The 19347-nt window shown below is 41.9% G+C and overlaps 1 protein-coding gene across 2 annotated transcripts in view; it reads right to left on the bottom strand.

The window, feature by feature from the left end:
- Window positions 1–19347, bottom strand: part of ADAT1 (adenosine deaminase tRNA specific 1) — a 42786-nt gene that overhangs the window by 3879 nt on the left and 19560 nt on the right. The window contains exons 5-8 of one of the 2 annotated variants that reach the window (XM_075073704.1): window positions 14590–15226; window positions 12442–12587; window positions 9816–9915; window positions 3294–3380 (exon numbers count right to left, since the gene is read on the bottom strand). In XM_075073704.1, coding sequence (XP_074929805.1) covers window positions 3294–3380; window positions 9816–9915; window positions 12442–12587; window positions 14590–15226 — 970 coding nt within the window. The remainder of the gene's footprint in view (window positions 1–3293; window positions 3381–9815; window positions 9916–12441; window positions 12588–14589; window positions 15227–19347) is intronic. The other variant, XM_032796388.2, reaches the window with a different exon arrangement.

The following is a 19347-nucleotide window of genomic DNA, read 5'->3' as shown; positions in this document are numbered from 1 at the left end:
CCAATGCCTGTAGGTCAAACACATTGTCCGGGCGTGGTTCAGGGTATAGCTCGTCAATTTACCCCCCCCCCCCCCGTGAAAGAAAAGGGAAAAAAATCGTTTCTTGACTTTTTTAATGTCACCCTATGTAATACTGAATGAATGCTGCTGGTAGACGCGATGCTGCAGCAGTAAACAGCAGTATCCTCTCCTCTCCCCTCCCGGTGGCGAGACGGTACAGTTTGCTGATAATGACTGCTGAATGCTCCATGGCTGGAGGCTGGCTAGGTGAGGCTGGGCGGGGGGGCGCCTGGGTAAAAATAGGAATGATTCCTGGTCATTCCCAGTAGATGGTACAGAACGGCTGGTAACCGTCCTCATCATAGCAACTGGGGGCTGAGCTCCATCAGCCCCCTCCCTTTCATGTGTAAAGAAAAGATTCTGTACTGTCTGGACTATCATAGCAGCTGGGATGCTGGCTCCTCTCCCCACACCGCTTAATGTCCTGCCTGGACTATCATAGCAGCTGGAGGCTGCCTCCCCCTCATTTTATCTCACTAACAAGTCAGTGTTTCTTATTCCTGCATTCTTTATAACTTCATGACACAAATGGGGGACACTGCCACGGTAGCCAGGAAGGTTGGGGAGGAGGGAAGCAACGGGTGGGGTTGTTGCAGGGCACCCCCGTGAATGGCATGCAGCTCATCATTTCTCTGGGATCTGACACATGGAGCGGCTGTGCTCTCTGGTTCTCTGATACACTGGGTTCTCTAGTACACTTGCCCCATATTCTAGGCAGGACTGACTCTATTTTTAGATACCATAAAGGAGGGATTGACTCGGGGAGTCATTCCCCATTTTTGCCTTGCGCCCCCGGCCGACCTCAGCCAGGGGCACCCATGATAGCAGCAGACGGTACAGAACGACAGATAACCGTCATCTCATTGCCAATTTTACAATGGCAGCAGACGGTACAGAACAACTGATAACCGTCTCTGCTATCATGCAAAAGCAAATGAATGCTGCTGTGTAGCGCTGCAGTATCGCCTCTGTCAGCGGCATCCAGTACACATACGGTGGTGACAAAAAAAAAAAGCTGAATGGGCTCCATGGTTGCCGTGCTATGGCGTCTGCCAGGGCAATCCAGGAAAAAGGGCGCGAAATGATTGTCTGCCGTTGCTTTCCAGAGGAAGGAATGAGTGACGACATTTACCCAGAACACCCGCGACAATGATTTTTGCCCATCAGGCACTGGGATCTCAACCCAGAATTCCAAGGGCGGGGGAGACTGCTAGGAACTATGGGATAGCTACGGAATAGCTACCACAGTGCAACGCTCCAGAAAATCGAACGCTAGCCTCGGACCATGGACGCACACAGGCTGAATAATGTGCTTTAGTTGGCCGCGTGCACTCGGGCTTTATACAGATCGTGTTTTTACAAACCAGGTTTATGTAAAAATCGGAATAACCCAATAGTGTAGACATACCTTAGGCAGTACACTTAGACTTCTGCCTTGTGTCACAACAGAGAACTGGAGTTCTCAAGGAGCAGGTAGGGTCCAGAGACTGGGGAGACTGCAGGAACTATGGGATAGCTACGGAATAGCTACCCACAGTGCAACGCTCCAGAAATCAACGCTAGCCTCGGACCATGGACGCACACCACTGAATTAATGTGCTTAGTGTGGCCGCGTGCACTCGGCTTTATACAATCTGTTTTATAAAACCAGTTTATGTAAAATCAGAATAAACCCATAGTGTAGACATACCCTGTATCAGAGAACTCGCATCTGTGTGTCTGCTGAACTGTGTCACAAGGAGAAGTCCAGAGACAGAAAATGACAAAGGACAAAAATGCCACAGGAAATTACAAAACCACAGGAATCCTGAAAAGGTTTGAGGTGAAAGAGTGTTATGTAAGCACCACATAGCCAGCCTTCCAATGACACAGCAGCATGCCCTCAGTGCACCACACAAACCCAGCTCCTACCATCCCAGTTATGAAGTCACGCTGGACAAACAACTGAAGTAGAGCTCCCCACACAATGCTGTGGCTAAAAGGGCAAATCCTTGGATGTTTAAAACATGTACATATCCAGCAGAAGTCAGGAGGTGGTACTGCCTCTCTCTACTCAAATAATGTTTCCACTTTTCATGTCCACACTTCAAAAAGACGTTGAAAAACTAGAGAGGGCTCAGGAGGAGGAACAAAAATGATTCAAGGTCTAAAAAAAATCCCAGGAAGAGATTTAAAGAGTTCAATCTGTTCAGCTCATCAAATATAAGGTTATGGGGCAACTAGATCACAGTCTGGAATATCTACATGGGGAGAAGATTTCTCAGGGATCTTTAAGCCTTCTGACAAAAGCATAAATGAAATCCAACAGGGGGAAGTTGAACAATCCTAACTGGAAATAAGACTTTTTTTCCCAAACAGTTGGGATATTTAACCTTTGGAACAGATTAATAATGGATGTGGTAGATTCATCATCACTTGGAATCATGAAATCAAGATGAGAGGTCTCTTTCTAACATATATAATCTAGAGTTCAACCAGAAGTTATAGCTTTGATGCAGCAGTGGTGGACAGAGTTCCATGGCCTGTGGTATTATATGCAGGGCAGACTAGATGATCAGAATGGTCCTTCTGGCCTAAAAACTTATTCATTGCTTTCTTTAGTAACATAATGAAATTCCCACTAGGTAAGAGCTTCCGCTTTTAGTAAAAGTCTAGATACACAAAGCAGATACGCAAGCTGTTCACACCGGCCCCCACTCCCTATGGGCCTTCGCTGTGACTTGAAGGGAGAAGCTTTTAACCCTTGACTTCTCTCTGCTGACACTAGTGCTTTCACTGGCAATTAGTAACAGCTACAACAGTGGTTTTTGTGATGTGGACACCTGTGCACTAGGAAATGCACTGAGACCCACCTAATCATTTCACAGATTCCAAACAGTGGCTAATTATCACTACTGGTTTCTGTCTGTGCCAACACTGGCTGGATTTTAACCTGACTGTTTCTCATCCTTGCTCACCTGAACTAGCAAGTCCCCCAAAAACTTTTTCATATCATGGTCTCACTTGAATACAAGAAGTACCATTACTGCTAACTCCAACTGGGTAGCAGACGTAAGAAAGCACATACTGCATTTGCCAATATCCAAATGTTGTAGCCTTAAAAAGTCAAATTTGAATGCTGATCCCAGCAGAAATAAAATTTCATTATATTGGCAGCCTCTGGTTTCATCAAAGCCACTCTTGGGATCTGTTGAGATTCTCCTTATAACCAATCAGAAAGAGTAATTCCTTACCTGAGAGATTCTGGCAGATTCTCCTGTGAAATACTAGCCATCAGCCTTTGGAATACATGGAAAAGTTCCACCTTACAGATCCGGGACCTAATAGGGAGAGGAAACTGAATTCAAATCATCAGCTGTAGGATAAATAAAACCGTGTTTTTGCTGTGGACACCTGTGTCATTAGGCCTACAGCAATAATTGATAATTTGCTCCTTCCCTCAATTATAAACGCTTTGCCTAGGACAATCTTACAAATGACTAGCCACCTCCCAGAGTCTTGTACATCTAGAATTGTTCTCAGGGAGAAGAAGAGGATGCCACAAGAAAGGAACTTTTAAACAAATGCGCTTTTGTTTGTTTGTAAAACCTTAAAGCGTTTTGCAGATGAGGTTAATATGTTGGAGCAAATGGTCCCCTGCTTCCATTCTACGCCTTGTGGAGGTGACAGTAACTAACTTCACTTACTGGAAAAGTCTGGTTAGTTATAAACACTATCTAGTATGAATTTTTTTAGGGCGTTTACAAAGTTATTCCATGTTCAAACCACAAAATGGCAGTAATTTTATAAATATTTAGACAGAGGCCATAAAGATAAAATACAACTACAATTAACAGTTCTGTAGGTTTCTGAGATAATTTAGAATTAGTTTTCTAATTATAGTTTTAAATTTTCAAATAATGAGTTTGCTAGACAAGTGAAAGGAGTGAAATGATGAAAAAGGAGGGGTCACGGAAAGCCAAAAGGGAGAGAGAATCATTCATACAGTCACCTTAGAACAGCCATAGGCTAGTGTACCCTGACAAAGAGAGCAGTGGGATACTATAGAAAAGCGAATCAGAATTTTGTATAAAGAGCATTTTCTGGCCTCTCTCTTTCTGTCTGCATTCAGCAGTGGCATGGGAGTCTGGAATGGTATGCTTACTTTTACAATTCACATTAGCACAGCCTAGACAAAGACCCTTTGTTAATTTCTTGAATGATGTAAAGGGATCCGTAATGATTTAACTTCTGCTGTTCCATCCCAGCTCCCCACTCTCCTTTCCCTTCACTTGAAGTGATACATTGATAAAGAGCTACATTGTTCAAGAAGCAAGCTGTAAAGCTATCCTAGCCAGTACTATGTCAGACTGCAGAGAGGACATTTCAATATCCCCACAGCATCCTGTGCACGAGACTGTGCCCCTGCCAGCCCACATCCATATCAGACACAAGGGGCTCAGCACCAAACATCGAACAAGAGAACAACCCACAAGACTTTGACAGAACTGCCAACAATTACATTATTTATCATGAATAAAAACTTTCAATAAGACAGATGGAGGCAAAGGGGAAAGGGATAAAAATCCTGCCCTGTCTCACAGGATGCCAGGCAGAGACACTCGTTACTGGCTGCGAGGCACTCGGACGGTACAGTAATGTGACATCAAAAGGCCCATCAGTAAATAAGGAAAGTGAGTGCCATTTGAAAATGATGATTTATAAGGAAGGCCTAGAAGGTGGAGTTTGTTAAATAGGTTTTTTCCTGACAATTTTTTAACCTTAGAAATAGCAGGAATATCAAGTCTTCTCTTCCGTGTTTTTGCCAGAAGACTTTTTGGAGAACCCAGGAAAGTAGAATGGGGAATGCCTTCAGCCTTAAATGAATGCTTAGAATATTGAGCCTTTAACAAAGATAATTTATTCTGTTAGTGGTTTGGTTAATTTTTATTAATAAAAGCCAAAAAAAAAAAAAAAAAAAGACTGTATAAAACTGCTTCCTCCTTCAGTTACTCAGGTTTCACTTCCTTCGTATCTGTTATGTCATAATCCTAAACGACATAAAGAGACAATTATATAATTTTAGTAGTAATAGTCATCCATAAAGTCTTCCATGAAAAACAGTAGACAAGACATGAATTTTTAATGTGACAAACTAAGCCTTTTGCGCTTTAGTCACAAAGAAAGAAAAGGGTATACATCCCTTTGCAGGTCAATCAACACTAGATTTTTTTTTCCAAATGTGTTAAATTAGTGCAAATGAAGAGAGTCCTACTTAGCCACAGAATAGATGTAGTATGGAGCACAGTCTTGTAAGCTTCCCTCACACCATCCATCAGCTCACCCGTTCAGGATGAGAGGTTAATTCAACCTCCATAGTCCATTCAGTTCTTGGCCTCTCTGGTCTGACTTTATTGTAATTATATAAGGTGCACTTATCCACAGTTCTAGGAGCATGTATTATTATTTAACATGTTTATTATGACAGTGCCTAACGGCCCGCCAAGAACAGGACCAGGCGCTGTACAAATAAAGAGCAGCAGACAGTCCCTGCCCTGAAGAACTTACAGTGTAACTAGACCAGACAGACACAGGGTGGGGGAAGGAACAGAACACACCATCAGAGTGAGCAATGTGATGACAGCAAACAGCATGCTAGTTCCACTTTTGGGGAGGAACGGGGAGGAAGGCAGATAGGGGGGCTAATTAAGAGGAGTTAAGCTAAAGGGAAAGAAAAGGGAAGGGGATGAGGGGGACAGGGCAGGGGAGAAGAGGGTCAAAGAGGCAGACGTAGAGTGAAGATGACGTGAGGAGACTGAGGGAGGGATGGAACAAGCAGCCAATCAGCACAGAGCAGGAAGAGTCCAATTAAATTGCAGAAAGATCTAAGGATCCATAGGTCCAAAAGGTTCCTGGTTCTGCTCCCATGGGCTCGTGTCTCTGGCTGGTTCCTCTCACTGTACATACAAACAATTTGTACAAAATGTACAAACAATTTACATAAATACTTAAAAAAAATCAAATAGGATCATCTATATCAATTTTCTCCCAAATACCACACTTAAGTTATAAAGCTCTTGGTCCTCCTGTTCCTAGAGAGGAGCTGGAAACATTGTACAGTGGGCTTTTAATAAAGGTAAACAGCAGTTCTAAGTCAAGGAGATTTTTCTCCTACTCTCCTTCCGTAAGACTAAATGTAGGATACTCCTCCCCATTACCTCACTCACTACTGCTCAGTTCCCAGCCCATGGGAAAACAGACAGGCCATACAAGGCACCAGTTAATGGATTGGTGATGTGAACACCTGACTACAGTACCAGAACATGGCCAAGACTGCCAACTATTTTCCCATTTATCTGCCTGGTGGGTTTTGCCTACATGCTCAGGGTGTAACTGATCACCATATTTGAGATCAGGAAGGAATTTTCCTCCAGGTCAGACTGGCTGAGACCCTGCGGGCTTTTTGACTTCCTCTGCAGCCTGGGTCACAGGTCATGTGCAGGTTTAAACTAGTGTAAATGGTGAATTCTCTATAACTTGAAGACTTTAAACCATGATTTGAGGACTTCAGTAACTTGGTTAGAGGTCTATTTCAGGCATGGGTGAGGTTCTGTGGCCTGCACTGTAGCGGAGGTCAGACTAGGTGATCACAATGGTCCCTTCTAACCTTAAAGTTTACGAGTCTACTTTCAAACAGGCTACTGAACAAGCAGCAACTTTTGGTCATCACTCACCTGAACTGGAACTGAACCAGCAACCCACAGGCAAAAGTCTCTATATTCCATCATCAATTCTGAGCTATAACATCCCAAGTTATCAGCATCTTCAATGTGTCAGTCCCCAGACACATTCATATTACAGAAACCAGCAGTCTTATCCAAAGTAGTGCAATTTTTCAAAAGTTTTTCAAAGAGACATTATTAAGGGCACAAGAGCAAACTATCACACTGCATAGAAAGATAGGAAGTATGGCAAGAGACCAACCTGGCTTAACCAGGAGATCTTCAATGATCTAAAACTCAAAAAGAGTCCTACAAAAAGTGGAAACTCGGTCAAATTACAAAGGATGAATATAAACAACACAAATATGTAGGGACAAAACTTAAAACGCCAAGGCACGAAACAACATCAAACTAGCTAGGGACATAAAAGGAAAGAAGAAAACATTCTACAAATTCATTAGAATCAAGAGGAAGACCAAGGACAGAGTAGGCCTGATAGTCAATGAGGGGGGGAAGACAATAACAGAAAATATGGAAATGGCAGAGGTGCTCAATGACTTCTTTGTTTTGGTTTTCACCAATAAGGGTGCTGGTGATTGGGCATCTAACATAGTGATTGCCAGTGAAAATGAAGTAGGATCAGAGTCTAAAATAGGGAAAGAACAAGTCAAAAATTACTTAGATAAGTTAGATGTCTTCATATCACCAGGGCCTGATGAAATGCATCCTAGAATTCTCAAGGAGCTGACTGAGGAGATATCTGAGCCATTAGCAATTATCTTTCAAAAAAGTCATGGAAGATGGGAGACATTCCAGAAGACTGGAAAAGGGCAAATATAGTGCCTATCTATAAAAAGGGAAATAAGGACAACCCAGGGAATTACAGACCAGTCAGTTTAACTTCTGTACTCATGTCAAACCAACCTGATAGCTTTCTTTGACAGGGTAACAAACCTTGTAGATAGGGGTGAAGTGGTAGATGTGGTATATCTTGACTTTAGTAAGAATTTTGATACTGGCTCACATGACCTTCTCATAAACAAACAAGGGAAATACAACCTAGATTCAGCTACTATAAGGTGGGTGCATAACTGGTTGGAAAATTGTTCCCAGAGAGTAATCACCAGTGGTTCACAGAACATGCATATCGAGTGGGGTCCCACAGGGATCGGTTCTGGGTCCGATTCTGTTCAACATCTTCATCAATGATTTAGATAATGGCATAGAGAGTACACAAAGTTTGCAGATGATACCAAGCTGGGAGGGGCTGCAAGTGCTTTGGAGGATAGGATTAAAATTCAAAATGATCTGGACAAACTGGAGAAATGGTCTGAAGTAAGTAGCATAAATTTAACAAGGACAAGTGCAAAGTACTCCACTTAGGAAGGAACAATCAGTTGCACACATACAAAATGGGAAATGACTGCCTAGGTAGGAGTACTGCAGAAAGAGATCTGGAGGTCATAGTGGATTATAAGCTAAATATGAATCAACAGTGTAACGCTGTTGCAAAAAAACCAAACATAATTCTGGAATGTGTTAGCAGTACTGTAAGCAAGACAAGAGAAGTAATTCTTTCACTTTACTCCACGCTGATTAGGCCTCAACTGGAGTATTGTGTCCAGTTCTCAGTACCACATTTCAGCAAAGATGCGGACAAATTGGAGGAAGTCCAGAGAAAAGCAACAAGAATGATTAAAGGTCTAGAAAACATGACCTATGAGGGAAGATTGAAAAAACTTGGTTTGTTTAGTCTGAAGAAGAGAAGAAATTTTCTTGTTCTTAACCTCTGAGGATAGGACAAGAAGCAATGGGTGTAAATTGCAGCAAGGGCAGTTTAGGTTGGACATTAGGAAAAACTTCCTAACTGTGAGAGTGGTTAAGCACTGGAATAAATTGCCCAGGGAGGCTGTGGGATCTCCATCATTGGGGATTTTTAAGAGCAGGTTGGACAAACACCTGTCAGAGATGGTTTAGATAATGCTTAGTCCTGCCTTGAGTGCAGGGGACTGGACTAGATGACCTCTCGAGATCTCTTTCAGTTCAGTGATTCTATGATAATACCATTAGAAATTTTTCATTCCAAACTGGTAAGGACAGGACAAAAGAGCAATCTCGTCTAAAAAGTACAGCCTTGAGGACAGAGGTCAGCTTCCATTTTTGACATGTTGATGACCACAGAAGAACAAGTGTCATGGGAAAAAGTAAGACAGAAGTGCTAGAAATAAACCATAAGTGTTCCAGCTTCCAATAAAGTGATTATACTTCACACAAAGCAGGCAGAAATAAGATTTGCAGCCTGCAAGGGAAAACACACATCTCAAACAAGTGCAACCAAAGAAATCAATTACTCCAACAATAAAGGAAACACTGGAACAATCCTCACCAAAAAGGGGATGGCCACATGTGACAATTCTATCAAATAACAGGCTCATCTCCTACCCAATAACCAGGATGGAGGCCACTGCCTTCTGCTAGGCAGAGAATGACAATTTAGTCTACATCATCAACAAAAGATTCTGGTTTCATTTAAAAATATACCCCCTTGCTTTAATTATTAGAAAAATTCTATTAGGCAAAGGTAACAAGAAACATCCCAGTGAAAGGGTTAAGCCTATAAACACACAGATTCAACCTGTCCCATCTCTACTCTCTATTCTGTGCATTAGAAGCATGGTCTGGGATGGAACAAACGTGGGGATTTCTTCCCCATTGCCTTACCCCAATGATACCCACAGTCTCTACACACCACACTCTATGTCAAAGTAAAAAACAGAGGGGAACATACACTGATAAGGAGGGATAGCTCAGTGGTTTGAGCACTGGCCTGCTAAACCCAGGGTTGTGAGTTCAATCCTTGAGGGGGCCACTTAGGGATCTAGGGCAAAAATCAGTACTTGGTCCTGCTAGTGAAGAAAGGGGTCTGGACTCAATGACCATTTGAGGTCCTTTCCAGTTCTAGGAGATATAGCTATATTTCCAGTAATTTTAATTTTTTTAAATTTTAAGGATACACTCCCAGAGGGACATCACAAGCCCTTATTACCACCATACCTGGTCTGGCGACTTCCGATTCCTTTCTTTGTTGTTCCCTGCTTGAAGCCATTTGAGGTGACATCTAGAGGTTGCTCAGGGACAGCACTCCAGCTGATAGCTGGGGAAAAAAGATTATGAACAAGGAGATTCTCAACAGAAAATTACAACTCTCAATACTGCAAATCAGAAGGGTTTGTGATGCCAATATACCATTACCCAGACTAATTCAGGTAAACTTAAATGAAAATGCCACTAGCATTGTAATCTTTCCAGTCCCATCAGGGATGAGTCTGGAGTTTCATACAGAAACATTTTGATTAAACATTCCTTCCCTTCCCAATAACCCACTAGACTCCTGAGACAGACAAAAAATTAGAGATGGCAAAGACCAATCAAGTCATCTAGGGGCAGATTTTCAAAGGTTTTTAAGAACCTAAAGATGCTGATAGGCACTTAGTGGGATTTTCAGAAGCATCTATTTACATCTTTAGACATCTAAATACCTTTAACATCTGGCCCTTACTCTCTCTTCTCCACAAGGCAGGAGAGTTCCCTTCAATATATTCTGTGATGTTTTGGCCAAATACATTTTAAGTGACCCAGACAACAAGGCTTCCCCTTGCTTTGCTTGAGATATTAGATTGCGGAATATTCCATCTCATGGCAAAAGTTCTGCATACTAGTCAGCCCATATTCTTGCTGCTGCCTCCCCACACTTCTACCCCACCCTAAACAATTCCTCAACCTTTTTCACACATATACCTTTCAAATATTGGTAGACATATCCTTAAAAGTTATATCAGAAATTAGCGAACAAATAAAGGCTCAGCAGAAGAGCAAGGAAAAGTTGATATTTATCTATCCCTCTCCGCTATACTTTTGTCTGTTTCTACTCATCTTAGATTGTAAGGTCTCTGGTGCCAGGACTATATATTCTTATACGGGTTGAAAGTGCCTCGCTCTGTGTGAGTGCTATTGTAATATAATACATAAATAATAATAAAAAACACTAACAATAATGTACCCAATTTATCACTGCATAGACTAGCTACAGCTCCTTTACTCTCTCCTTACGAATCTCTACAGCCTCATGATAAGTTATTTTTGTTTGTCTCTGAATGCCCTCTTTTTTTGGTCTTCCTGGTAACATGGCACAGATGCAGTTGTATCAAGCAGCATACGGAGAACCCACTGCTGTTCAGCTCCATGATGCAATGCCTCTGTGGGAGCAGCTCAAAATTGCAATGGTTTTTTAGCTGCAGTATTGCACTATTGCGTCTAAGGTTCCTCTTCAGATTATCTTTTCCCAGATGAATCAGCTGCATTTTTCCAAGAGAAATCTCATTTTGTTATTTCCTGGAAATGTTTCTAATCTCTATTTTAGTTATTTCGAGTCCTTATCACCACAGTAGCTAAATATATGCCTCACTGGCATTTGCAATATCTTCCAATTTAGTGAATGTTATTAATATACTGTTTCTTTCCCATTCTACCCTACCAATGAAGTTGCCAGACCAGTCCTAACACAGAAATCTTTGGCAACCAAATGGCCAGAGGTGGTTCGTACAGTGGTGGCACGTTTTCAGCCCATGAAGGAGCTATTGCCACACCCAGAGTGTCTTTTCAGGTCAGTTTTATTTTTCTAAACACAAGTAAAACACAAAACAGTTCCTTAGCCCATGATAGGCTACAGCTCCCAGGGGATTTTCCCTTTGCTTATCTCAGTTCTTCCTGATTCAGGCCCTCCTGCAGAATTCTTCCGTGCTCTTTTAACTGACCACCACCTCCCAGGGCTTGCCCCTCTCCCCTAACTCCGAAAAGGTTCCCACTGCCTCCCCTCCCAACAGACTCTCTGCTGTGCTCCCACTTCCTTACTGACAATCTCTCCCTTTATAGCCCCAGATGCTGCCCTGCTCTCTTAACTAGCCAAACTGGGAGCACCTGGACCTGCTTATTTAAGCACCCATCCAATCTGTGACATGGCTATTATTTTGTTTACAATCCTTCCACCAATTTTCTTCATGTGTCAGTATTCCCAGGCACATCTCCATTAAACATTCCAAGTCAATTTTCAGCTAAGCCAGAGAAGTACATGGTAGCAGATGGTACATGTGGTACACAGATGGAGAGAAACTGCATTTTACACATGTGGTGGTGACATCCATGTAATACTTTGCAAAGGCATCAGAATAAACTGTGAAACCATGCAATGACCTGCTTAACTCACTCACTGCCACTGATAAATAAGGCAGACATCCCAGACTCATGCCAATAAAACTTTTACATAATACTATTTTGTATTCTCTCTCTCTCTCTCTCTATAGGAATTGCTAGCTGGTGTGGATCTGATCCAGTATGGCAACTCCTGCATTCCTACACCAATAAGAATGCATAACTAACTGAAACAAGGACATAGTCTTATTGATGTAAATTCCGCTGTGAAGTGTCTTCAACACACTTCAGGAGCTGTATGAATAATTTAATATTAATCATAATTACTGATGATGATGAAGTCTTGGCATAAAAGAGATCTCTTGCTACATAAAACCCTAAAGAGATAATGCTTCAGGAAAAATGTACCAAAGTCATGCCATTTACTCTTTGGTCTTTGCAGGTATTTAAGGAATTGGTTCAAGTCACTCACCTGCACCACAAGGAACAAGCTTTGCTTTGCCATTAGCGTGAGCTGTCTGAATTGCATGGTGGCTATGTTTAAACTGAAGATTTGACTGCAACATTTTCACCTCTTGAACATGGAAACCATCAGGTAAAAATGACATGTGCTGACACCTATAGTAGATATGGAAAAATGCAAGTCACTTGAAAGTCTAATACTTCAGCAGACTCCCAGGTACGACCCTGCAACCTCCACTTAACGAAACTGAAATGCTATGAAGTCAGAACAGATGCAAGGAAATACATGACCAAGCAGCTTTTGTTTAATCTGTGGAACTCTGTGACTCATGACATTGCTGAACCAAATAGCTTAGTAAAGCCTTATCTATACCAGAAAATGTCACCAATTTCATTTTAAAAGAGATTAATTAAATTCGTGCAAACTCCTAATGTAGACAACTTAAGGTAAATCAAATGAGCAAGAGTTTAAAAGTTTAAATATGCACAATTTGCATCAATTAGCTATCCTTGGAAACTAGGCATCCACCATTGCATTGACAGACTATTCCATACTCTAAGACAAACAACTTCCTAGTTAGGAGCTGTATCACATATTCTCAGAATAAAACCAGGAGTAATATAATTAAATTAAGGACAAATCATATTCCTTATTTTAACATCTCTTATTTTGTAAGTACAGAGCGAGTGAGGAAAGGTCTCCACCAGAATCCATGCCTCGTGCATTTTGTAAATAAAATTATTTTCCTGGACTGTCTGGCAAACATAGATTGGAACACAGTACCAGAAGAAACAATCTTAGATACACAGTATGTGTAAGTAAAAACTGTAGTGTATTATATTATTCCTGAGGGAATTCTATGCCAAGAAAAAAAATTCTGTGCACAGTATTTTAAAATTCTGCAAATTTTATTTGTCAATAAATAAATGTAGAGGCTCCCGCATGATATGTGATCATCTAAGACTGTATCAGAATGCCACTGCACAAAAAGGTAAAATTAAGGTAGCATGGCCAACCTTAATTTTGGCATTTCCGAACTTTTGAGAGCTTGATTTTACAACCTTAATGGTCTTATAATGTATTTTTTTTAATGACATTTCCTGGAGTTTGTAAAAAGAAAACTGAAGAAACAGAAATTTTATCATATAGAATTATACTGATCCCTTCATGGGCAATCAGCAGGTTCCGAACCCAAGACATTTAAATCCACAGCACAGACCTCTGCCAGATAAATTAAAAAAGTAACTGACAGAAGTAGTTTATTGTTATCCTCTGTGTTTTAAAAGAAAATTTATATTTCTAAATTTGGCCTTCCCTGGTTTTGCTGGAGAGCCACTGTGGAGGCTTGAGTATGTATCATGTGCTCTGATAGCTTAACTGAAGGGAAACTGGATAGGTTTTGAACCAAACAAAGAAACCCTAATATTCAATGGTCTTAAGAGTTAAAAAGGCATTAACAAAAACATCTTAAACAGTTTTAAACAGTCTGACTACAAATCTTTCCCTCTCAACTGCTGCAGCACTAAGTCATGTGTGACACAATGTCACTGGATCTACTGTCACCAGGGAATCTTCCTGCGTAGACAAGTCCTGAATTTCAAATTCAAAAGCAAGTAGGAAAAAAACAACAACTTTATTTTGATAAAATTCTTGCAGGCCCTTCTTTGTACCTCATTAAAAAAAATGTGCAAACAGAATATCAATCTCGGTAGGTCCCTTTAAGAAGGGGCCAGAGCGACAGATTTGAGAGTACTGGGAGCAATATCAGAAGAAAAAGAACCATTAGTGGGATTGTCTATAATGTGAAAAGGAAGGAAGGAGAGAGAGCAGGGATCAAACAGAAAAGGAGGTCATTTTCTTGAGGGACTGCATGATGATAGGGGGATTAGGATTAGATCAAAGGATTAAGAACAGCAAGAGTTAGAAACCCAAGAAGTGTTTCCTGGAGAACATCAAATTCTCATTACTGATTCATCAGGAGCAGTCACCTTCCCTCTAAGCCACACATAGCTGCTTCATCATTTTGATCTCTCTGCTGATTGTCTGACTGAGCACTGCAAGCTTTCTAATACCCATGTCCCTACACCACACTGACAGGCATTGCTCTCTATGACTCAGTCTTGATACACTCTTCCTGGTCTTCTATGGATCAAGTACCTTTCAATAACTGCTCTCTGCATGACCTCTTGGCTATATGGGCATTTCCCCACTACAATCGCTGAGAGATACACTGGGTGCTGTAGGAAATGCATCAAGAGGGCTCCTTGACAGCCCAGTACATTCCAGCGAGCTAGTTTATCACTGCAGGACATGGAGCAGGTCCTGTCTCCACGGCCTGGCTTCACTCGTAGTAACCCAACATGATGATATTCTACCCCTGGTCTCCGAGCATCATCCCTCTCTCCCAGCACACACTTTGCTCCGGTTCTATAAACATCTATCACTGTCGCTCCTATTAGTCCGGTCTCCTTAGCACACGTTAAGATCTCTCTTTGTCCATCTGTAATAAATTCAGAGCGGCTGGTATCTGTGTCTTGAACGTTTTGTTGATTGCCAGGAACATACTGCACAGCTATTCTCTCAGTGACCTCACATGCAGAATCACTGATGACAGTTTTCATTCTCTTGGTCACATGATCACTTGCAGTTTCCTCTGTTTTCCTTTTATTTTCTGGACCCACAGGATCATGGTTGCCACTGAAATCTGCTGAATGACTTGTTGGATCTTTTCTACTAACCAGCTCACAAGGCTGGTCCTCTGGTTTGGTCATTGGAATAATGGAGGCATCTCCACCTAGAAGAAAGGAAGTTACATTAGCACTGGCCTAGAAAGAGATTTCTGCTTGCCATTTAATGCAGACCCCTTCAGAGATAAGGCAACCACCACGTGTTTTTAAAGATTTGAACAACAACAACAAAAAAAGTACCAGGGAGAATAACCTCTTCAAATGACACTCACTATACTTTAATTAGACTTGAACGAGAATTCAGACATGTTTTACATTTAATTCAAGGAGCCCTCACACTCCTCCAGCAATGGACCTAACCCCTATCCTGAAGGAACCAACTCTTGTTTCACAAGGTAAGAACTAAATTCAGGTTCCATATGCATTCAGTCAGTGGGTACCTTCACTGTTCCTTTAATTGACATGCAAAAAACTTTGTTAAGTTTAAAGATTGCAGACGCTCACTGTTTCCCTGTGCCTCTTGTACCCTTCCACAATGGGAGATTTTCAATTCCCAAAACTTAGCTGTTGACTAACCAGGAAATGAGGACAGTCCCCTTACAAGAAGATTAACATTACAAAAAACAAATCACAAAAGGTTGGAAAGAGTTGGGACAAAGCTTTTGAAAATCTCACCCTAAAACTACCTACTCTAAGAAGTTAGCTGAGTAATGAAAACACTAAGTTTCCTGTTAACACCAATGAGGAAAATGTAACTTTCTTACTGAGCAATCTAGAGGAAAGAGGAACAAGTGGAGTCATTTGTGGCAAGGACATGGCTAGAATCAACTATCATGTTGGAAAAAGGGGAACAGATGGGAGTTGTGAACTGTCTGGGTGTTTGTTTGATAGAATATAGGGCTAATAGCCATTAATGGACTTAACCTCCATGAATTTATCCAGCTCTCTTTTAAACACTCTTACAGTCCTAGCCTTCATAACCTCCTCAGGTAAGGAGTTCCAAAAGTTGACTGTGCCCTGTGTGAAGAAGGACTTCCTTTTATTTGTTTTAAACCTGCTGCCTATTAGTTTCATTTGGTGACCTCTAGTTCTTGTATTCTGGGAATAAGTAATTAACTTTTCCTTATCTACTTTCTCCACATCACTCATGATTTTAAATACCTCTATCACAGGGGTTGGCAACCTTTCAGCAGTGGTGTGCCAAGTCTTCATTTATACACTCTAATTTAAGGCTTCGTGTGCCGGTAATACATTTTAACATTTTTTAGAAGGTCTCTAAGTCTATAATATATAACCAAACTACTATTATTTGCAAAGTAAACAAGGTTTTCAAAATGTTTCAGAAGCTTTATTTAAATTAAATTAAAATGCAGATCTTATCAGTTTAGTGTGATCCTTGCCCTTGCTTTTCCTTGCTGAGTTTTCCAATGTCTGGCACGTATTTGGATACTTTAAGCTGCACACAGGCTTCTGAGTGATCACTTGTTAACTGGCTCCGAGAGGGACAGAGGACAGATTTCATGTGTGAAAATACCTGTTCACACAGGTATATGGATCCAAATGCTGAAAGCATTGCAAACGCAATTTTCTTCAAACAGTTAAATTTCACTGGCAGGGATGTCCAGCAGGTCAGAATAGAGGCCCCGTGATCTCTCTCTCGGTGGCTTCAAGTGCACTCCGCAGATCCATAAACTTTGATTTCCACAATTCTGAGCTTTTTAACTGAATGAGTTGCATTTCGAAATCTTCAACACCCATCCACTGAAATACAGACAAATCCAAGTTGCTTTCGTTGAACTTTTCAGGTTTAATTAGAAAAGAAAGCATTGGGCCAAATTGCTGGAAATCTTGAAATCTGTCAGAAAATTCTGATTCCAGTTCTTGCATGTACTTTCCAATCTCATCGACATTGACAGTGCAATGTGTCGATAGCTCTTTTATGAGTTAGAAATAGCGGAAAGTAGAAGTTTGAATATCCCTGGAAAAAACTGCTAGTTTCACAACAAATGCTTTCCAGGCTTCACAAAGATCCAGAACTGTTTGCTCTGCACCCTGGAGACAGAGGTTGAGTTTGTTTAGGTGAGCGGTGATATCAGTTAGAAACATGAGCTTACACAGCCATTTGTCATCATCCAGTTCGGGGTAGTTTTGTTCTTTTTCTGACAAAAAGGCCTTGATTGCGTCAAAACAGTTTACAAAGTGCACCAAAACCTTGCCACGACTTAGCCACCAAATGTTGCTGTGAAGTGGGATGTCGTTATAAGCACTGTCCATCTCTTCTAGCAGTGCTTGAAATTGCCTGTGAGTCAAAGCAGATCGAGCAACAAGGAAATTCACAATTCGCACCACTATATTCATCACATTATTAAAGCTCTGAATTAGAAATTTTAGCACACAGGTTTTCTTGATGGATGATGTACTGAAATTTGACTGTCAGATGGCCAATTTGATCTTCAAGCAACTTTACAAATCCCTTCTGTTTTCCGACCATGGCAGGAGCACCATCTGTTGACATCAGAAAAATAGTGTGTGTGACAACTCCTCGTTCTTCAAAACGGTTTACAAAACTTTCCAGTATATCTTCCCCCTTCGTTGTGCCATGCAGGGGTTTTAAGCAACAAAGTTCCTCTTGGATTTCATCGGAAGCACAGTATCTTGCAACAACTGCCAAACGTGGAATGTCGTTTATATCTACACTCTCATCAACTGCAACACTAAACGCTGCTGTGTTCTTTCAATGCAGTCGTCTGCTTTTCCTTAATGTTTTCTGCCATTATCTTATGCGTCTCTCAACTGTTCTGCAAAGATGGGCAGTTCTTTTATTCTAGATATGACTGTATCTTTATTTAGCAAATCATTGAACAAAATCTCCAAACTGCTGAGAAAAACTTCTTTTATATATTCCCCATCTGTGAATGGCCTTCCATTTTTTGCAATGCACTGTGGAATCTTGTAACTTCCTTCTGTAGCTTGATTTTTACTTACACTTAAGCTTTTAAAAAACACTATTTTGCTTCTCATAGGCTGCTACTGCCTTTTTGATTGATTCAGTCTTGTCTGCTTTGTCAAGAAAAGTTTTCTCGTGCTTCGTTTCAAAATGTCGAACACTTGACATGCGACAAACAACACTTTCATAACAGAAAGCACAAATAGAATGGTCTTTCTTTTCAATAAACCCAAATGGGTCTGTTCAAGCAGGCTGAAATGATTGGACATCTAGCTTCACTTTCTTAGGAGCTGTCATTTTGTCAAATGTTCCCTTCAACTCTCGGTGGCGAAAAAAATGGCAATAGAAGGTAGGCACAAGGTCAAACGCAGTGTGGTTTGAGATAAGCAATTTTAAGATGGGGGTTCTGGGCTGCACCCCCTCTTGCCTTGTGTGCAACTCTCACTGTCCTAGGCTGGAAACAGTGGGCCACATCAGGGAGGCTGCAGAGCAGTGATCCAAGGCCAGGAGAAGAGCCCAGGGTGGCCTGCAGGGACTCCAGGCCACAAAGCAGGCTGAGCAAGGGTGGAGATCTAGACCCAGGCTGGCAGGAGGTCAGCAACTGGAACCCCAGATTGGCAGCTGAGGTGAGTGAGCTGGGCCCAGTAGGGCTGAGCAGGGCCGCAGGCCTGGACCCTGTCTGGAAGGGCGCCCGTGCAAGGTAAGTGGGGCTGCCGCAGGGCAGGACCCAGCTGGCAAGGGGCCAGCAGCGGGAACCCCAGAGCGGCAGCAGGCTGAGCGGCTCAGCCTGCCGCCGCTCTGGAGTTTCAGCCGCAGGCTCCTACCAGCTGGGGTCTCAGCTCCCTGCCAGCCTGGGGTTCCTTCCCCCAAGCCGGCAGTGGGTGCTGAGTGGGACTGACAGAGGGTCCCCAGCTGGCAGGAGCCGGCGGCAGAAAGCGCCAGAACAGCGGCGGGCTGAGCAGCTCAGCCCACCCCGCGTGCCATTAAAAATTGGCATGCGTGCCACGTTTGGCACGCGTGCCATAGGTTGCTGACCCCTGCTCTATCACATCACCCCTTAGTCTCCTCTTTTCCAAGCTGAAAAGTCCTAGCCTCTTTAATCTCTCCTCATATGGGACCCATTCCAAACGCCTACTCATTTTAGTTGCCCTTCTCTGAACCTTTTCTAGTGCCAGTGTATCTTTTTTGAGGTGAGCAGATCACATCTGTAAGCAGTATTCAAGATGTGAGTGTACCATCGATTTATACAAGGGCAATAATATATTCTCCTTCTTATTCTCT

Source organism: Chelonoidis abingdonii, chromosome 19 (assembly GCF_003597395.2).
Source record: "Chelonoidis abingdonii isolate Lonesome George chromosome 19, CheloAbing_2.0, whole genome shotgun sequence".
Classification (NCBI taxonomy): domain Eukaryota; kingdom Metazoa; phylum Chordata; order Testudines; family Testudinidae; genus Chelonoidis; species Chelonoidis abingdonii.
Note: the sequence above shows the minus strand (reverse complement) of the source record. Positions and strands in the feature narration are given on the sequence as shown.